Genomic DNA, 21,012 nt, shown 5'->3' on the forward strand with positions numbered 1-21,012 from the left:
ATATATATATACTAGAACCAGGAGAAGAAGGAAGTGTCAACTGGAAAGTGCAAAGCGGTGCAATGGAAGTTAAGGATGAAGAGATGCAGAAGTTAGGACACTAAGCAGACAGAACAAGAAAGTCTAGTATTTGTCTATGGGAACTTCATAAGAGAATAAAGTGAATCCTCTGACAGTAAGGAGGACAATGGAGAGTTGTCCAAATTGGTGAAAGTTAGGCATTCTCAGATTAGAGAAGCATAACACATCTTCAGCCAGATGAAAAAAATAGATCTTCTCCTAAACAAATTTTCTTCGTGGGAAAACCAAGACAAATATCCTAAATATTGCCAGAGGATGAGGGTGGGGGGACACAGAATACCTGCAGACCATCATTATCCGTGTCCTTGCAAAGTAACGATAACAGGCCAGAGGTCAATGGAATGTATTTAGGTTACTAAGTAAACATACTCCTTAAATTAGAATTCTAAATTCATCTGGAACAGCATTGAAAGGTGAGGATGAGTTAGTTAAAAAATGGAGCTAGAAGAAGTTCATATCCTTGAAAGAATGATTGAAAATAGAACTTCAGCCAAAGAGAATGGAACCAGGAATACAGGGTTAAAACAAAACAAAACAAAACAAAAAACCAAATAGAATACAAGAAGCAAAAGCAGGCAAAGAACCACTGATAAAATATTGTGGAAAATTTAAATAAAGAGTCCTTAAAGATAGTGATGGCAACAGTTATAATAAGTCATTTTAATGAAATAAGATGAAAGATAGGAAGGGGGAAATATTGCAGAGCTAATGTCCTTCTATCATTAGAAGACAAGAGAGACAAGACTTTTTAAGATGTTTGAATGGCATGGTGCTGAAAACTTCATTTGCCATCATTTAAAATTCAAGGGCTTTCTCCTAAAGAATTGATTTTCCGTTAACTTGAATATACATTTTGTCAACTTTAACTTAATCACTAGGAGATTATACAGAGAATGTAAATTTTCAAGACAACTGAAGGAAGTAGGGGAGCGTTAAACCTGGTCCACCCAGGGGTGCTATGACAGGAGAAAAGTAGGGACAGAGAAAACAAGAAACCACGTGCGTAGAACGCATGAGCACTTCCCATGTTATCTGATGTCCTTTAACTTATTATTCACACCTTCTAGGAGGATGGAGAACCGCTTTTACAACCAAACAGGAAATACAGTGCAAAGGACTCATTTTACAAGTCCTCGACTCAAAAGTAAGCATTTTTCCCAGTAGAACTGTGATTTAAAATGTACCTCTAGGGGAGCCTGGGTGGCTCAGTCGGTTAAGCAGCCGACTCTTGGTTTCGACTCAGGTCATGATCTCAGGGTCCTGAGATCAAGCCCGGTGTGTAGCTCTGCACTCAGCGGAAGCTTGAGCTTCTCCCTCTCCTCCCTTTTCTCCCTCTGCCCCTCCCCCTCCACATATATAAATGAGTCTTTAAAAAAATTTTAAAAACCTGAAATAAAGTATTTCTGTGTCATCTTTCATGACACATCCCCTTTGTGTCCACAGTGTTGGGGCTTCAGTGAGTCATTCAGAGAGCATCAGACGCAGATACTTACTCACTCACATTGATGGCTAAAATAAAGAGGTCAAGGGAGAGTCTTAAAGAAAATCTATGTTTAATAGAAGAATAAAACCAAAGCAGAAAGGAAATGGTTAGAGAGAGGAGAAGAGTAGAGCATCACAGAAAACCAAAGCAGAGAAAGCCTGAAGGAGTTCATTTACTCAGTCAAAAACCATATTCAACTCTTGCTGTGTGTCTGTGCCCCAGGCTATGAGGTTCATCAGGGAGGAAGGCAGACAAAGATCTCGGTTCTCCAAGGGCTCTCATTCTAAAGGGAGATGGACGATAAGCACAAAAGTAACACGTAAATAGCTCATATCTTAGAAGGTAATGAGTCTATGGAAACATAAAAAAAGATGGAACAGGATGAGAGCATCAGGGGTGTCCTGTGTAAGGGTAGGAGGTTTCAGTAGTGAAGGAGGTCTGGGCGGGGGGTCCTCCTCCAGTGATGGGATTTCAGAGAAGCTCAGAAGGCATAGGGGAGTGACTTGCAGATCTCTGGAGTGACCATTTTCCAGGCAGAGGGAATGCAGAACCATGCAGAAGACCTGTGTCAGAAGTATGCATAGGGTCAGGGATGCACTACGGGCCAAAGTATCTAGAGCAGAGTACTAGAGGGGAATTAGGAAGAGAAGATGGGAAAAGCAGGTGGTGTCTGGAACCAGACGTCCAGGGGCCTTTTAAGCAGCTGTAAACACCAGGGCTTTTTCTCTGAGGGAAGTGAAGGTTTAGCAGAGAAGTGGCAAGATCAGACTTGCAGAAAGCAATGTGGTGGCCTCTGTGTTCCCAGCCAACCAGATGAGGCAGAAGGGGGAGGCCAGGGTACCACTGGCATCTATAGGGGTCAGGTAAGGACGGTTTGGGGGAGGCTGGTAGGAAGGTGTCAGCCACGGTTGGCTTCTGGATATATTTTGAAAGTAGAGCCAACACAATTTCCACTTTACAGGTAATGAGGAAATAGGAGTCAAGAACAATCCAAGGGTTTGGGCTAAGCAGCCAGATGGCCTGCAGTTGCCATTACTTTGACACAGGGGAGTGAGTTTGGAGGGAACGGTCAGAAGTCCATTTTATACCTGCTGAATGTAAAGATGTTCATTAGATATCCACGTGGCTATGTCAAGTAGGTCACGGGGTGTATGGGTCTGGGGTTTGGAAGAGCGGTCTGAGCTAGAGAAATTAAGTGTAGGGGTCATGGCTTAGCAACAAGTGTGAATTGGCAGACACACATTAAGGGTGTTCGGGGAGGAGGGAGTGAAACTGTGCAAACGGTCAAGGACAATCAGCCCCGAGAAGAGATGATTGCAGTTGCCCAGTGGGCTTTGAAGTCAGCAGAAACACGGAGAGTGGAGAAGAGCGGGGGTCCAGGGGTGGCTGCCATGAGCACAAGGAACTGACAATGTGTGTGGGTGCCGCAAAGCACTTCATTCCCTCCAAAGTCCTTCCCTCCACAGGGGCTGAACCCAGCAGATGCGCCTCACATTTCAGCTTCACCCACCACCAGTTTCATGAAACATACTTAAGAGTAGATATTTTCTCAGAAGGTTTATAAAAATATAAAGAATATATGTGAAATGTGTGATTAAAATCAGAAGTCATGCTTTCTCTCTCTCTTTTCTCTCTCTCTCCCTTTTTCTCTGCAAGTCTCCTTAGGAGAAGAAATCAGCATTGGGATACTTGTTGACCCAAATGATGCCAATTTGTTAATGAAAATGTCACCTAGTAGCCCTTTATGTGTTTTGTGTATAAGAAATGTTCTGTGAAATATCCTGCCATTCTGTAAGCTTCGGTTTCAATCATCTGTACTTAGTTTTCAGGAAGTTGAAAACTGAGGCATTTTAAAAAGATGTTATTTATTTATTTGAGAGAGAGAGCACAAGCAGGGAGGAGGGGCAGAGGGAGAGGGAGAAGCAGACTCCCCACTGAGCAGGGAGCCCAACAGAGGGGCTCGATCCCAGGACCCTGGGATCATGACCTGAGCAGAAGGAAGACCCTTAACGACTGAGCCACCCAGGTGCCCCAAATTAAGGCATTTTTTTAAAGATTTTATTTATTTATTTGAGAGAGAGAGAATGAGAGATAGAGAGCACGAGAGGGAAGAGGGTCAGAGGGAGAAGCAGACTCCCCGCTGAGCAGGGAGCCCGATGTGGGACTCGATCCCGGGACTCCAGGATCATGACCTGAGCCGAAGGCAGTCGCTTAACGAACTGAGCCACCCAGGCGCCCCAAATTAAGGCATTTTAAAGAATTGTACTTCTTGCCCATTTTGTGGCTGAGATGGGGGAGGAGGCAAATTCTATTTCAATATATACTTGGAGATTCTAATGCAAAATCATACAGCCTTTTTTCTGTAAACAGTGTCATTTTTTAATGAGGGATTATTTTTGTTCTAACCCATATTTCAAAAGAAAAGATAACCGGTCAACCAAAGGCATTATTAGGGTTACAGTGCCCCGTTGTCTGAAGTTCACGTCCCTTGGACAGAACCCTCTGTATAGACCACAAGTGTTACAAGTCTGGATGGCAAGTTTGTAGCAAGATCGTGTGCCTTATCTCCTCCTTGTAAAACGACTGGGAAAGTATAGCGACGATCATTTTTACACAGTTCTTTTTGTTGGTGTGTTGGCAACAGCTTCTTGTTTTCCTTAGGAAGAGTGTTGTTCATGTGTGAGCCTTCATTAACTCCAAGTGAAGTGGTGAAAATATTTATCCCTTTAGAACAGTCTGCATCTTTTTAGCAACTCATGAAAAAACAAAAGACTGTACTAATTTACACTATTTACCAAGCTGCAATGCTTCAGGAGCACTACTTAAAAAGCAAAATAAAATTCATTTATATTAAAAGAAAGAAAGAAAGAAAGAAAGAAAGAAAGAAAGAAAGAAAGAAAGAAAGAAAGAAAGAAAGAAAGAAAGAAAGAAAGAAAAAGAAAGAAAAAGAAAGAAGGAAAGACAGACAGACAGACAGACAGACATGGTATGGAGCTGTGTTTCAGAGTCTTAGAGCAAGTTGAGAAAAGAGCTCTATAGAAAGCATCTGCAGTCTGGGGGCCGGTAGTGAGACCCCCAATTCTCACCTTTCTCATCTTAAAAATGAAGGATTTTAATGAAATGGCCTATAATTTCCTCTCTGGTTTTTGATTTCATTCCCTATCATATTCTTATCTTGGTGTCTCTCAGAAAAAATTCCAGTGGTCATCTTGGAAAAAGTTACTGATTTGGCTAAAATCGTGATGCTTTGCTCAGAATATAAGGATTTTTATTTGCAACGACGTGGATGGAACTGGAGGGTGTTATGCTGAGTGAAATAAGTCAATCAGAGAAAGACATGTATCATATGACCTCACTGATATGAGGAATTCTTAATCTCAGGAAACAAACTGAGTGTTGCTGGAGTGGTGGAGGGATGGGGTGGCTGGGTGATAGACATTGGGGGGGTATGTGCTGTGGTGAGCGCTGTGAATTGTGCAAGACTGTTGAATCACAGATCTGTACCTCTGAAACAAATAATGCAACATATGTTAAGAAAAAAAAAAAGAAGAAGATAGCAGGAGGGGAAGAATGAAGGGGGGAATTGGAGGGGGAGATGAACCATGAGAGACGATGGACTCTGAAAAACAAACTGAGGGTTCTAGAGGGGAGGGGGGTGGGGGATGGGTTAGCCTGGTGATGGGTATTAAAGAGGGCACGTTCTGCGTGGAGCACTGGGTGTTATGCACAAACAATGAATCATGGAACAGTACATCAAAAACTAATGATGTAATGTATGGTGATTAACATAACAATAAAAAATTTTTTAAAAAAGAAAGAAAAATGAACCGTTTAAGCTTTCGCTACAATTAAAAGTATTTCATAAGAGTTAGCTTTTCTTTAGGACACAGTGATTTCAGACTGAGTGAGTTGGAAACATATACACAACAGTGAACACACTGTGGAGCCATCACCGTGGTATTTAAGGTCACAAATATTAATTTAATGAATCATCACATCAGTCCTATGTGGTAAATAAAATGTTTATGTTGTTTCTTATCCAGGCTTTTATCCCAAACCCCTAGCACAGTGCTTGAAATACAGTAATCGCTGAATAGATATTTGTTGAGGGAATGAGGATCACTGGTAATTGTTTGCCAACTGAGAGGAGTGGAATTATTTGGAAGGAGAAGGCTGGCTGACGGGGTAGGACGGAGCGTTCAGCTTTTGCACCAAGGCTGGGCGGGGGTGGGGCAGGATGCTGGACACCAGGGCTGGCCATCTATCCTTCTATCCTGTCAGGATGCCATCATGGGAATGAGGGCTCTTTGGTTTTCCGTCAGGATCAAATTGGAGTCTGTTTAGCTGCATCTGTCCATGTGTGTCTGTCTGAAACAATAGAACTTTGAAAACTTGAAATCCAAGACGGTACCTTTAGATCTGAATCCGGTGTATATAACGCTTGCTTTTGCTAAGATGGCTGGACTCCTGGTACCACGGTCCAGACTTTGATAATCAGGATCATTGGTGTGGGGCAGTGGGAATGTGGCTCACTCTTCAGGGGCGGAGAATCTGCATCTGCATCCTGACTTCAACCACCAGTAGCTGAGCAACCTTAAGCAAACAAATTTCATTCTCTAAGCCAGAGTTTGTTTATTTGTAAGTTAATGAATGGTCTTTCTGCTCTGCTGTGAAGGTCAAATGCATTTTTGTGTGTGTGAACTGTAAGATGCATATAATTAAATGCATTGGTTTTCTACTGCCATGCAACAGATGACCACAGTTTATCAGCTTTAAACCACATGACTGCAGTCAGAAGTCCAGGTGTGCCCCAAATGGGTTCAATACTCAGAGTTTCTCAGGCTGGAATCAGAGTGTCAGCTGGGGCTGGGTTCTTGTCCTCCAGGAGCAATTGGATTCTCGGCAGAATTCAGTTCATTAAAGCTGGGGGGCTCATGAGGTGTTTCTTTTTCTTTTTCTTCCTTTCTTTCTTTCTTTTTTCTTTCTTTCTTTCTTTCTTTCTTTCTTTCTTTCTTTCTTTCTTTCTTTCTTTCTTTCTTTAAGATTTTACTTATTTATTTGAGAGAAAGAGAGCACAAACAAGGGGAGGGGCAGAGGGAGAGGGAGAAGCAAACTCCCTGCTGAGTGCAGAGCCCAACATGGGGCTCGATTCCAGGACCCTGGGATCGCGAGCCGAGCCGAAATCAAGAGTTGGACATTTCACCGACTGAGCCACCCAGGCACCCCTCATGAGGTGTTTCTTTAAGGACAGCTGCAGAGTGTCTACTGTATATTTATCTCTTTTTAGGGCTCACCTGTTTGCGTCAGACCTACTTAGGAGAATCCACCTTTTGATTAACTCAAATTCAACTGATTAGGGACCTTGAATATATAGGCACAATCCCTTGGCCATATAAAGTTGACATACAAAGTATCACAGGAGTGTTATCTTGTCATACTCATTTGCTCTGCCCACACCAGAGGGGAGGTGGTTATATATGACATGTACACTAGGGGGCAGGAGTCGTCGGGGACACCTTCAAATTCTGCCTGCCACAATGTTTGATACTGCTAGGACTCATACCATTTGAATATGTATTTTCCATACTATGTCCTTATTTAATAATTTCACAGAGCTTATGAAGTTGTTCCTTGGGACAAGATGCTACCACCAAAACCCGATCCAGAAGAAACAACAGTGGAAAAAGCTGCTGACCTGATTTCACAGTGTTTTACACTGAAAAGATATGAAGAGGCCCCATCAATAACCCAGGTCAGTGATTAGGGACCTCAATTACATGTGCATAATGCCTTTTCCCATATATAACATTACATTTTTGCAACAGTGCATTTATTTCTAAACTGAAGCCCAAAACTTGAATACTCATTTTATTGTAAGAAACATGGAAAGAACATGTAAACGTATTTATTTATGGACTTGAAAATGCCATAATCAAAAAAGTCATCAATGACCTCAAATACTTCGATGTTACCTGTATTGCACTTTTTAAAATTTTATTTAAAGACTACCTCTGTCTCAAAAGTCCTTTGCAATGACTGTGTTTATTTTAAAACTGCACAAGGAGGACTGAGGGATGGAGAAATAATTATGCTTCCATCAGAGAACCTGTGTTGGGAACAGTTCTTGAAATTGAACCTAACCTCCGCACTCTGAGACAGAATGGGAAAACCCATGAATCAATCACAGAGCTCTTATTTCTAGCAAAACAAAGCATGGTTGGTTGTCTCCAGAGACGTATGTTTTCATATTTTATTTTATTTTATTTTATTTTATTTTATTTTATTTTATTTATTTTATTAAGAGAGAGAGGGCGGGGAGGGGCAGAGGGAGAGAGAGAATCTTAAGCAGGTCTACGCTCAGCACAGAGCCTGACATGGGGCTCGATCTCATGACCCAGAGATAATGACCAGAGCCAAAATCAAGAGTTGGACACTTAACCGACTGAGCCTCCCAGGCGCCCCTCTGTGTTCATTTCCGAACATCAAGAATTCAGCAGGTAATTTGCTGTATCCACACCACAGCCAGGGTACTTCTCCTACAGTGTGAATTGCTTCATACCACTCTTCTGATTAAAACCCCTCATTTTTGAGAAAGTGAAATCCATGCTCTTTGACAGGACATGTCCCCAGTCTTGTTCTTTGCCCATGACCCCTCCTCACTGTGACCCTTACCTTCCTGTTCCTCTTGCTTCTCAACCCCATCATCCGAACAAACAGTATCCCACGCCCTTCAGCGTTCCGTGTTTTCCAGGCTAAGTCCCATGAGTCCTTTGGGTCTTATGTCGGACCTCACCTTTGCCCTCCCAACCCTGGCTCTGTGCTTGCAAAGCGCCTCCTACTTTTGAATCTCTCATCCTTTCGCTGTGTTCCTCATCCCTGGGAAGTCTGACTAGCCCGGGGACCACCTCCCCTAACAAAGCTCTTTCCTATGTAAAACACATAGCACTAAAGAGGAAAATAATTATATATAAATATGGTGATAAACACGGACTTCTAAGAGGTTCAGAACCACAGGGTAAGAAGCCCACATTATTTTGAAAATTTTTGTTAGCTTTTACAGAGCAAGATGGCAGCAAGAGAGAAAAACGTGGCTGTAATATAAAGTCTTGGCACAGGATTTGCCCATAGAAACTAAACTAAGTCGGAGGACAGAAAATGTGCCTGGATTCTTACAGCTGTTTTTAAGGATCTCTCAACTACTTAAAAATATTTTTGTATCTTTTGAAAATTGGTCATTTTTAAACATATTCTTTGGTATCTAATTATGCCAGAACCCAAAGTCCTTCCCGGCAACATGAGGTTCAAAGCTCAGGGTCTGGATGGGACTGGAAAGGGGAGACGAGCCTGGGGCTGCAGAGGGTAGACAAAAACAGAGCCAAGTGACCACAGGTTCTGAGATGAAAACCAAAATCAGACCTTTCACAGGGCTTCAGTCCAAAAGAGGGAGATGATGAGGCAGATTCCAGCTGTGTGAAAACTAATGGAAACTAAGGGTCTGAGGGAGGGCAGAGCAGAGACCAGGAGGGGCTCTGGGGCAAAGCCCTCAGTTGCTAAGCAGGTTTGGGGAGTGCTTTCCATTGGGAGCCTGGGGCTTGCCTATGATGTGTTGGGGACAGTTAAGAGCTCAGGAGCTTATAGACAAGACATGATGTGACTTGTTCATTAAATATGTCATTCATTTTGTTGCTGATTTTAGATGGTTGGTGGACTCTGGGACAGATTTCAAACAAGATCTTTCTTGACACCGGTCAAGCCAGTTACTTTGTAAGTTTTATCCCCCTGTGTTCTCATCAGTAAATTTTTCACTATCACAGATCTTTCACTGATATGTCTGGTGCTCCCGTCCATGGCTTACAGAGGGGGTGAGGGGCATATCCTCTGGACAACATTCCAGAGACCTCAGACTTCCATCCCTGTGATGGGAAAGAGAACCCAAGTCCCGTTCACTTGCTCAGTGTTGCCTGCTTTCTCATGTTTTCTCTTAACCCTCCTTACAATTTAGACTATGAATTGTAGTCTGGGTGGGCATCTGGGTGGCTCAGTCAGTTAAGCGTCCGACTGTTGATTTTGGCTCAGGTTTTGATCTCTGGGTCCTGATATTGAACCCTGCATCAGGTTCCTGCTGAGCGTGGAGCCTGCTTGAGATTCTCTCTCTCCCTCTGCCCTCCCCCCACATTCTCTCTCTCAAAAAAAAAACCCACAAAAATGTAAAACCATTTAAAAATAAGGAGTGCTTTATGAATAAGTTGATATGAAGATTTATAATGTTGTGGAATCCATGGACTTCAAGGGATTGTAACATTTCTATCAACTTTTGCATCAAGCAGTTATTTTGTGTTTTATTTTATGCTAGAAACTATGGTTTTATTATTAATCGTTCCATGTAAGTGATTTTGTGCCTTTAGTCTAAAAAAGCCTGATGTTTCTGTCTTTGAAAATGTCACTATTTCTTCCTATTTTTTGTTCTTACTACAACCCAGAATCCAGGTTATCATCTGTTTTTATTTTTTAAATTTATTTTTGAATAAATAATTGAAATTTAATATAAACAAAACATACAAATAAGAATATGATACAATTTGTGTAGTATTTCCCAGTTTTAGAAATAGAGCATTACCAACATGATGGAGAGCTTCTCTGTTCTTCCTTAGGGATCACTATTATTCTGGATTTGATGTTTCATATTTCATACATTCCTACAATCCTTTAAAACACATGTATTCTTGGGCGCCTGGGTGGCTCAGATGGTTAAGCGTCTGCCTTCGGCTCAGGTCATGATCCCAGGGTCCTGGGATCGAGTCCCGCATTGGGCTCCCTGCTCCTTGGGAGCCTGCTTCTCCCTCTGCTTCTCTCTCTCTCTCTCTCCCTCTGTCTCTCATGAATAAATAAATAAAATCTTTAAAAAAAAATAAAATAAAACACATGTATTCTTTTTAACCAAGATATGGCATTGTGTTCCATGGTTCTAAACTCAATATAAGTGGCATTATATATATATACAACTTGAACATTTTTGTTCAATATTGTGTTTGTGAGATTTATACAAGTTGGCATTTAGATCTCTAGGAGCTCACTTTTCTTGCTGGATAGTCTTGCATTGTATGGATACACCACAGTTTATTTATCCATTCTTGTAATTTAATTATTTTTATGATTTTATTGCAGTTGGAAACAATGTCCCCATTTCTTCATGTACTCAAGCGCAAAAATATTTCTAGATTTTATATACATATTTATCTCTACAATTGCTGCATCAAGAGGGTGCACTTCCTTATAATCTAGATATTGGCACATTCTTCTCCAGATGACTTGTATCCATGGGCTAAACCATTGGCAATGCTTGAGTTCCCATTACTGCACATCATGGCCAGCATTTGGAATTTCAAATTTAAAGAAATTCTTATCTTATGAGTATGAAATTGTATTTCATTATCATTTTCACTTACACTTACCTGATAGCCAATAATCATTTTTTTGTAGGTTACGACTCACTTGGTTGTTCGCATCTGTAACTTACCTGTTCATATATTTTGCCCCATTTGCAATTGGGTTCCTTGTCTTTTATGTATTAATTGTACAAATGTTTATGTTTACTATTCTGGAAAAAAATTTTTTATTGGTAATATGCATCAAAGTATCTCCTTTTAGTCTGTGACTTTTCTGTTTTATACTGCTCTTTGCTGAACTGAAGTTTTGAGGGTTTTTTTTTTTAAAGATTTATTTATTTATTTGAGAGAGCAAGAATGAGAGAGAGAGAGAGAGAGTACATGAGAGGGGGGAGGGTTAGAGGGAGAAGCAGGCTCCTCACTGAGCAGGGAACCTGATGCGGGATTCAATCCAGGGACTCCAGGATCATGACCGGAGCCAAAGGGGCAGCCGCTTAACCAACTGAGCCACCAGGCTCCCTGAAGTTTTGAATTTTAATATAACTGAATTCATCAATATTTTCTTCCATGTCTTATTATTTTTATGGACTTTTTAATAGATCTTTCCCTACCCGGAAATAATATATTATTATTCTTAACTTTTTTCTAAAAAACACTTTGCTTTTCACATTTATTTCTTTAAACCACTTGAAATCAACTCAGGTTTAGGGTGTGAATGAGGGATCCATGTCTCCACATGACTGAACATTTACCCTACTGCAGGTTAATGAGTAGACTCTACTAAGTAGTTTAATGAGTGAAGTGTAGCCTGTTGGTTGCAACCCATTGGTGGTGCATCACAACCACCATTTTGTAAAATTAAATAGAATAGAAAATATAAGAATGAATCATATGGAGCTCTAGACAGATCTGTGTATTTTGCAAAAAATACTGCAGATGTTTATAAAGAATCATGTAAGACAGAGATGATGCATAAGAAAAGCACATGTCCACAGTGAGATTATTCTATCTTTTCTTTCCTAGAGATACGATCATCACCTCAATGGGAAGGTTAATCTTGTACATTTAGTTTTATATTTACCTAATCCACAATTAATTGCTAAGTCCAGGAGATTTGTAACTGTAGTAGGCAAAATTGAGAGTTCCCGATAAATTTCAGTTATGGAAAAATAATGTCAAAGACAACATTTTTCAAATGTTTGTACTATGTCAATAAAACCAGCATATATTGCCCTTTAGAAATGAATTTTTATAACAGTAAAAGAAAAAAGAATATTGAAGTGAAAATAAGCAAAATCATAATCACGTTTAACTGTTGTGTCTAGTATTGCAAATGGTGAAAATATTGAGAAGAATGTTGTCTTGTCAGCAAACGTAGATTCTTCTCAAGCCATATTCTAAAAATAATGTGTAAACTTTTTGATAAAGATTATTTAAAATGTTTTGCCAAATGTGGAAAACATCCCAATATAAAAAATAGATTCCAAGGTATAAGTTGAAAGGTAGTAATTTTTTAAAGGTTAAGACACTCACAAAATATAAGACTCATAAACACAGCAAGCTGAGACTGTTGGTGGTCACAATCAAATATCTTTGAAAAGAACAGAGATGCAATGGGTGTTATACACAAACAATGAATAATGGAAGACTACATCAAGAAAAAATAAATAAGTAAATAAATTTTTTTTAAAAGTACATTTATCTAACTAAAAAATAAATAAATAAAAGAACCAACATGCAAATCATTGGTGCCAACCCTTACATTATGCAAGTACTAATAAGAACACTTTATCAGCATCTTTTTATTTATATATCGTGTGGTGAAATAGCAAATAGTTCACCCAGATGATAAAATTTGTATTCCCATTTATATGAATCCATTGCCTTTTTAATTTTTTTTAATTTTTAATTTTAATTTGTTTTTTAGAGAGAGAGGGGGGAGGGGCAGAGGGAAATGGAGAGAGAGAATCTCAAGCAGGCTCCATGCCCAGCATAGAGCATGATGCGGGGCTCGATCTCATGAGCCGGAGATCATGACTTGACTTGAGCTGAAATCAAGAGTCAGATGCTTAACCGACTGAGATACCCAGGTGCCCCCCATTGCACTTTTTAAATAGGAAATCATTTGGTCAGTGAAAAGCTATATGTCTTAGTCAGTATTGCCATGTCTCCAAGCTTTTGAGAGTGCCGCTCACCCTGACCCTTCCTCTATGCAAATGTGGCTCCCAGGAGCCCACACTAAAACCTATAATTGAATGTCTATGTGGCTCAACTCGTAATGCCCAAACCTAGAAACCACCAAGATACCTTTCAACAGGCCAGTGGGAAAGTACATACCTGATGAACATACTAGAGCATACCCATGCAATGACATACTACTCAGCAATGAAGAAACCAAATGCAACACACAACAGTGTGTGTGAATCTTAACTGCATTTTACTCAGTGAAAGCAGCCAGACCCAAAGGGTCACATATTATATGACTCCATTTATATGACATTTAGAAAAAGCAAAACTACCGGGATGGGAATAGAACAATGGCAGCCAGGAGTTGGGAAGGGGGAAAGGGATGAATACAGAGAGCCTATAAAGGGAACATTTAGGGTAGTGAACTGCTCTATATGGTTACTTGACTCTGTATTTGTGAAACCAATAGAACTATTCACTAAAAAGAACAAACTTTACTGGGCGCCTGGGTGGCTCAGTCGGTTAAGCATCTGCCTTCAGCTCAGGTCATGATCTCGGGGTCCTGGGATCGAGTCCCGCATCAGGCTCCCTGATCAGTGGAGAGTCTGCTTCTCCCTCTCCCCTTGTTCCTCCCCCCGCTCATGCTCTCTCTCTTTCTCTCTGTCAAATAAATAAATACAATCTTGAAATAAAAAAGGAACAAATTTTACTGAATGCAAAGTGAAATAAATACATGCATATATACACCCCTACCTGCCAGATGTTGGGGGAATCCAGGATGGAATGCAGATGGTGACAAAAGAATCTATGTTTCAAATCAGTGACGTAACTACTCTTTAGTGGATGGTCCTAAATAAGTTTGGAAGCATTATTTTGACTGAATAATGTAAAGCTAAAGATGAAATGAATTGTATATAAGCACTGTGCTCAAGATGGTGCATGTGTCTCCCCAGGGAAATGGGTTGGTGATTCTAACACTGCTTACATGTATGGGTTTGAACAAAACGAAATGTTTGGTCGATAACAGGAAGCAGGTTTCACACTGTCAGGAGGAAATACGAATAAGTAAGGAAGAAAGGCTATGCATGAACCCTGTGGCACTGGATTTGATCAGGGGGGATCCTATGAAATCAGGTTTACTGTAATTTATATACGGATAGCAGATACAGAAATACACATACATATGTGGGTCTATACATGTTCTTACACTCATGTCCATCCCTAGCTCTGTCCACTCAGAGGACCCAGGAACAGGGACACCTACCCCAGCAGCCATGAGCATAACTAACACCCAGATGTTGGCTTTTATTTTTTACTTTTTTAAAGATTTTATTTATTTATGGGAGACAGAGAGAGGAGATGGGCAGAGGGAGAAGCAGGCTCCCCCTGAGCGGGGAGCCAGACTCGGGTCTCCATCCCAGGACTGCAAGATCATGACCTGAGCCCAAGGCAGACGCTTCACCGACTGAGCCACTCAGGTGCCCCCAGATATTGACTATTATTTTTTTATTTTTTTTAATTTTTTATTGTTATGTTAATCACCGTATATTACATCATTAGTTTTTGATGTAGTGTTCCATGATTCATTGTTTGTGCATAAGACCCAGTGCTCCACGCAGAATGTGCCCTCTTTAATACCCATCACCAGGCTAACCCATCCCCCCACCGCCCTCCCCTCTAGAACCCTCAGTTTGTATTTCAGAGTCCATAGTCTCTCATAGTTCGTCTCCCCCTCCGATTTACTCCCCTTCATTCTTGCCCTCCTGCTATCATCTTCTTTTCCTTTTTTTGTAACATATGTTGCATTATTTGTTTCAGAAGTACAGATCTGTGATTCAACAGTCTTGCACAATTCACAGCGCTCACCATAGCACATACCCTCCCCAATGTCTGTCACCCAGCCACCCCATCCCTCCCACCCCCCACCACTCCAGCAACCCTCAGTTTGTTTCCTGAGATGAAGAATGCCTCATATCACTGAGGTCATATGATACATGTCTTTCTCTGATTGACTTATTTCACTCAGCATAACACCCTCCAGTTCCATCCACGTCGTTGCAAATGGCAAGATTTCATTCCTCTTGATGGCTGCATAATATTCCATTGTGTATATATACCACCTCTTCTTTATCCATTCATCTGTCGATGGACATCTTGGCTCTTTCCACAGTTTGGCTATTGTGGACATTGCTGCTATAAACATTGGGGTGCACGTACCCCTTCGGATCCCTACATTTGTATCTTTGGGGTAAATACCCAGCAGTGCAATTGCTGGATCGTATGGTAGCTCTATTTTTCAACTGTTTGAGGAACCTCCATACTGTTTTCCAGAGTGCTTGCACCAGCTTGCATTCCCACCAACAGTGTAGGAGGGTTCCCCTTTCTCCGCATCCCCACCAACACCTGTCGTTTCCTGACTTGTTCATTTTAGCCATTCTGACGGGTGTGAGGTGGCATCTCATTGAGGTTTTGATTTGGATTTCCCTGATGCCGAGTGATGTTGAGCACTTTTTCATGTGTCTGTTGGCCATTTGGATGTCTTCTTTGGAAAAATGTCTGTTCATGTCTTCTGCCCATTTCTTGATTGGATTATTTGTTCTTTGGGTGTTGAGTTGGATAAGTTCTTTATAGATTTTGGATCCTAGCCCTTTATCTGATATGTCATTTGCAAATATTTTCTCCCATTCTGTCGGTTGTCTTTTGGTTTTGTGGACTGTTTCTTTTGCTGTGCAAAAGCTTTTGATCTTGATGAAATCCCAATACTTCATTTTTGCCCTTGCTTCCCTTGCCTTTGGCGATGTTTCTAGGAAGAATTTGCTGTGGCTGAGGTCGAAGAGGTTGCTACCTGTGTTCTCCTTTAGGATGTTGATGGACTCCTGTCTCACGTTTAGGTCTTTCAACCATTTGGAGTCTATTTTTGTGTGTGGTGTAAGGAAATGGTCCAGTTTCATTCTTCTGCATGTGGCTGTCCAATTTTCCCAACACCATTTGTTGAAGAGACTGTCTTTTTGCCATTGGACATTCTTTCCTGCTTTGTCAAAGATGAGTTGACCATAGAGTTGAGGGTCCATTTCTGGGCTCTCTATTCTGTTCCATTGATCTATGTGTCTGTTTTTGTGCCAGTACCACACTGTCTTGATGATGACAGCTTTGTAATAGAGCTGGAAGTCCGGAATTGTGATGCCGTCAGCTTTGTTTTTCTTTTTCAATATTCCTGTGGCTATTCAGGGTCTCTTCTGGTTCCAAACAAATTTTAGGATTATTTGTTCCATTTCTTTGAAAAATCCCCATGTATTTTGATGGGGATTGCATTGAATGTGTAGATTGCTCTAGGTAGCATTGACATCTTCACAATGTTGGTTCTTCCAATCCATGAGCATGGAATATTTTTCCATTTCTTTGTGTCTTCTTCAATTTCTTTCATGAGTATTTTATAGTTTTCTGAGTACAGATCCTTTGCCTCTTTGATTAAATTTATTCCTAGGTATCTTATGGTTTTGGGTGCAATTGGAAATGGGATCGACTCCTTGATTTGTCTCTCTTCTGTCTTGTTGTTGGTGTATAGGAATGCCACTGATTTCTGTGCATTGATTTTATAGCCTGCTACTTGACTGAATTGCTGTATGAGTTCTAGCAGTTTTGGGGTGGAGTCTTTTGGGTTTTCCACATACAGTATCATATCATCTGCAAAGAGTGAGAGTTTGACTTCCTCTTTGCCAATTTGGATGCCTCTGATTTCTTTTTGTTGTCTGATTGCTGTGGCTAGGACTTCTACTACTATGTTGAATAGCAGTGGTGATAGTGGACATCCCTGCCACGTTCCTGACCTTAGGGGAAAAGCTCTCAGCTTTTCCCCATTCAGAATGATATTCGCTGTAGGTTTTTCATAGATGGCTTTTATGATATTGAGGTATGTACCCTCTATCCCTATACTCTGAAGAGTTTTGATCAAGAAAGGATGCTGTACTTTGTCAAATGCTTTTTCTGCATCTGTTGGGAGGATCATATGATTCTTGTTCTTTCTTTTGTTAATGTATTGTATCACATTGATTGATTTGTGGATATTGAACCAACCTTGCAGCCCAGGGATAAATCCCACTTGGTTGTGGTGAATAATCCTGTTAATGTACTGTTGGATCCTATTGGCTAGGATTTTGGTGAGAATTTTTGCATCCATGTTCATCAAGGATATTGGTCGGTAATTCTCCTTTTTGATGGGGTTTTTGTCTGGTTTTGGGATCAAGGTAATGTTGGCCTCATAAAATGAGTTTGGAAGTTTTCCTTCCATTTCTATTTTTTGGAACAGTTTCAGGAGAATAGGTATTAATTCTTCTTTAAATGTCTGAAAGCATTCCCCTGGGAAGCCATCTGGCCCTGGGCTTTTGTTTCTTGGGAGATTTTTGATGACTGCTTCAATTTTCTTAGTGGTTATAGGTCTGTTCAGGTTTTCTATTTCTTCCTGGTTCAATTTTGGTAGTTGATACATCTCTAGGAATGCACCCATTTCTTCCAGGTTATCTAATTTGCTGGCATAGAGTTGCTCATAATATGTTCTTATAATTGTTTGTATTTCTTTGGTGTGGGTTGTGATCTCTCCTCTTTCATTCATGATTTTGTCGATTTGGGTCATTTCTCTTTTCTTTTTGATAATTCTGGCCAGGGGTTTATCAATCTTGTTAATTCTTTCAAAGAACCAGCTCCTAGTTTCATTGATCTCTTCTACTGTTCTTTTGGTTTCTAGTTCATTGATTCCTGCTCTGATCTTTATGATTTCTCTTCTCCTGCAGGGTTTAGGCTTTATTTGCTGTTCTTTCTCCATCTCCTTTCAGTGTAGGGTTAGGTTGTGTATTTGAGACCTCTCTTGTTTCTTGAGAAAGGCTTGTATTGCTATATACTTTCCTCTCAGGACTGCGTTTGCTGTATCCCAAAGATTTTGAACAGTTGTGTTTTCATTTTCATTGGTTTCCATGAATTTTTTTTAATTCTTCTTTAATTTCCTGGTTGACCCATTCATTCTTTAATAGGATGCTCTTTAGCCTCCATGTATTTGAGTTCTTTCCAACTTTCCTCTTGTGATTGAGTTCTAGTTTCAAAGCATTGTGGTCTGAAAATATGCAGGGAATGATCCCAGTCTTTGGTACCAGTTGAGACCTGATTTGTGACCTAGGATGTGATCAATTCTGGAGAATGTTCTATGGGCACTAGAGAAGAATGTGTATTCCGTTGCTTTGGGATGGAATGTTCTGAATATGTCTGTGAAGTCCATTGGGTCCAGTGTGTCATTTAAAGTCTTTATTTCCTTGTTGACCTTTTGCTTAGATGATCTGTCCTTTTCAGTCAGGGGGGTGTTAAAGTCCCCCACTATTATTGTATTGTTGTCAATGTGTTTCTTTACTTTTGTTATTAAGTGCCTTATAAAATTGGCTGCTCCCATGTTAGGGGCATAGATATTTACAATTGTTAGATCTTCTTGTTGGATAGACCCTTTAAGTAGGATATAGTGTCCTTCTTCATCTCTTATTACAGTCTTTGTTTTAATCTCTAATTTGTCCGACATAAGGATTGCCACCCCAGCTTTCTTTTGGTGTCCATTAACATGGTAAATGGTTTTCCGCCCCCTCACTTTCAATCTGGGCGTGTCTTTGGGTCTAAAATGAGTCTCTTGCAGACAGCATATGGATGGGTCTTGTTTTTTAATCCAATCTGATAGCCTGTGTCTTTTGATTGGGACATTTAGCCCATTTACATTCAGAGTAACTATTGAAAGGTATGAATTTAGTGCCATTGTATTGCCTGTAAGGTGACTGTTACTGTATATTGTCTGTGTTCCTTTCTGATCTATGCTGCTTTTAGGCTCTCTTTTTGCTTAGAGGACCCCTTTCAATGTTTCATGTTTGCAAATTCCTTTAGTTTTTGTTTGTCTTGGAAGCTTTTTATCTCTCCTTCTATTTTCAATGACAGCCTAGCTGCATATAGTATTCTTGGCTGCATATTTTTCTCGTTTAGTGCTCTGAAGATATCATGCCAGTCCTTTCTGGCCTGCCAGGTCTCTGTGGATAGGTCTGTTGCCAATATAATATTTCTACCATTGTAGGTTACATATTTCCCCTCTTGAGCTGCTTTCAGGATTTTCTCTTTGTCTCTGAGACTCTTAAGTTTTACTATTAGATGTCGGGCTGTTGACCTATTATTATTTATTTTGAGAGGGGTTCTCTCTGCCTCCTGGATTTTGATGCCTGTTTCCTTGCTCATGTTAGGGAAGTTCTCTGCTATTATTTGCTCCAGTATACCTTCTGCCCCTCTCTGTCTTTCTTCTTCTTCTGGGATCCCAATTATTCTAATGTTGTTTCATCTTATCGTATTGCTTATCTCTCGAATTCTGCCCTCGTGATCCCGTAGTTCTTTCTCTCTTTTTCTCAGCCTCTTTATTTTCCATCATTTGCTCTTCTATATCGCTGATTCTCTCTTCTGCCTCATTTATCCTAGCAGTTAGTGCCCCCATTTTTGATTGCACCTCATCAATAGCCTTTTTGATTTCGACTTGGTTAGATTTTAGTTCTTTTATTTCTCCAGAAAGGGTTTCTTTAATAACTTCCATGCTTTTTTCACGCCCAGCTAGTATCTTTAAAGTCATGTTTCTGAAATCTAGGTCTGACATCGTACTAACATCCATATTGAGTAGGTCCCTGGCAGACGGTACTACCTCTTGTTCTTTTTGCTGAGGTGATTTTTTTCATCTTGTCATTTTGTCTAGAGGAGAATAGATAAATGAGAGAACAAAATGCTAACAGGTTAACAATGTCCCCAGCAAATATACTGTATGCAAATCAGAAAAGACCTGAAACCAGAGGAAAAGAAAGGGAAAGAATGAAAAAAAAAAGATAAAAACAAAAAACGGAACAATACAAAAAAAGCAGAATATGATCAAATATGATCAGGCTAGTGCATAGATCAGTGCCACACACTAGATTTTGGGCGTATTTTGGTCTGTTAGAAAAAAGTGCCTCCTAAAATTTTAAAGGAAGAAATACATATATGTACCAAATAATGGTTGATGCAATGAAGGGATGGAAGATGACTGTAAAGATGAAAATTATAAAAGATTGTATAAAAGGAATTGATAAGATAAGAAGTTGTTTGAAAAAAGAAAGAAGAAGATTTAAAAAAAAAAGAAAGAAAGAAAAGGAGAGAATGTGATCAGGCAGGAGACTTGAACAAAGCCATACACTAGTGATTTAGGGTATATTTTGATCTGTGAGAAGAAACTGTATCTCAAAATTTTAAAGAGAGAACAACTTATATATATATGCCAAAAATAAGGGTAACTATTATGAAGGGATAAAATATGACTCTAAAAATGAAAGATAAAAAATGTTTTTTTTAAAAAAGGGATTGATAAGATGTTGGTTGAAAAAGGGAAAAAGAAAAATTAAAAAAAAACAGTTAAGAAAAATTAACTTTGATGAACTAATGAATCATGGTAAAAAAAAAAAAAAAAAAGCCATGAATTCTATGTGCCATATTCCCCTAGCGCTGGAGTTCTCCCGTTCTCCTTGATCGGTAAACTTGGTCTTGGCTTGCTGGCTGTTCGGGCTGATATTCTGGGGGAGGGGCCTGTTGCCGTGGTTCCCAAATGTCTTTGCCGGAGGCGGAATTGCCCCGCCCTTGTCGTCCGGGCTAAGCAAGCTGCTCGGGTTTGCTCTCGGGAGATTTTGTTCCCTGTAAGCTCTCGGTACAGCTTTGGAGGATGAGAGTGAAAATGGTGGCCTCCCAATCTCCACCCGGAGGAGCCGAGAACTTGGGGCCCCGCTCCTCAGTGCGCCCCCAGAGAAAAGCAGTCACTCCCGTGTCCCCGGTCTCCGGCCGCTCTCCGTG

At 40.3% G+C, this 21,012-nt stretch overlaps 1 protein-coding gene across 1 annotated transcript in view; it reads left to right on the plus strand.

The window, feature by feature from the left end:
* SPMIP7 (sperm microtubule inner protein 7) overlaps positions 1-21,012 on the plus strand; it is a 69,547-nt gene that overhangs the window by 27,127 nt on the left and 21,408 nt on the right. The window contains exons 3-5 of the mRNA XM_028108884.2: positions 1,149-1,225; positions 7,178-7,316; positions 9,261-9,328. Of these exons, the coding sequence (XP_027964685.2) occupies positions 1,149-1,225; positions 7,178-7,316; positions 9,261-9,328 (284 nt within the window). The remainder of the gene's footprint in view (positions 1-1,148; positions 1,226-7,177; positions 7,317-9,260; positions 9,329-21,012) is intronic.

Source organism: Eumetopias jubatus, unplaced genomic scaffold (genome assembly GCF_037043125.1).
Source record: "Eumetopias jubatus isolate StellerSeaLion01/CBP00866 unplaced genomic scaffold, mEumJub1_p1.0 scaffold_14, whole genome shotgun sequence".
Taxonomy (NCBI): domain Eukaryota; kingdom Metazoa; phylum Chordata; class Mammalia; order Carnivora; family Otariidae; genus Eumetopias; species Eumetopias jubatus.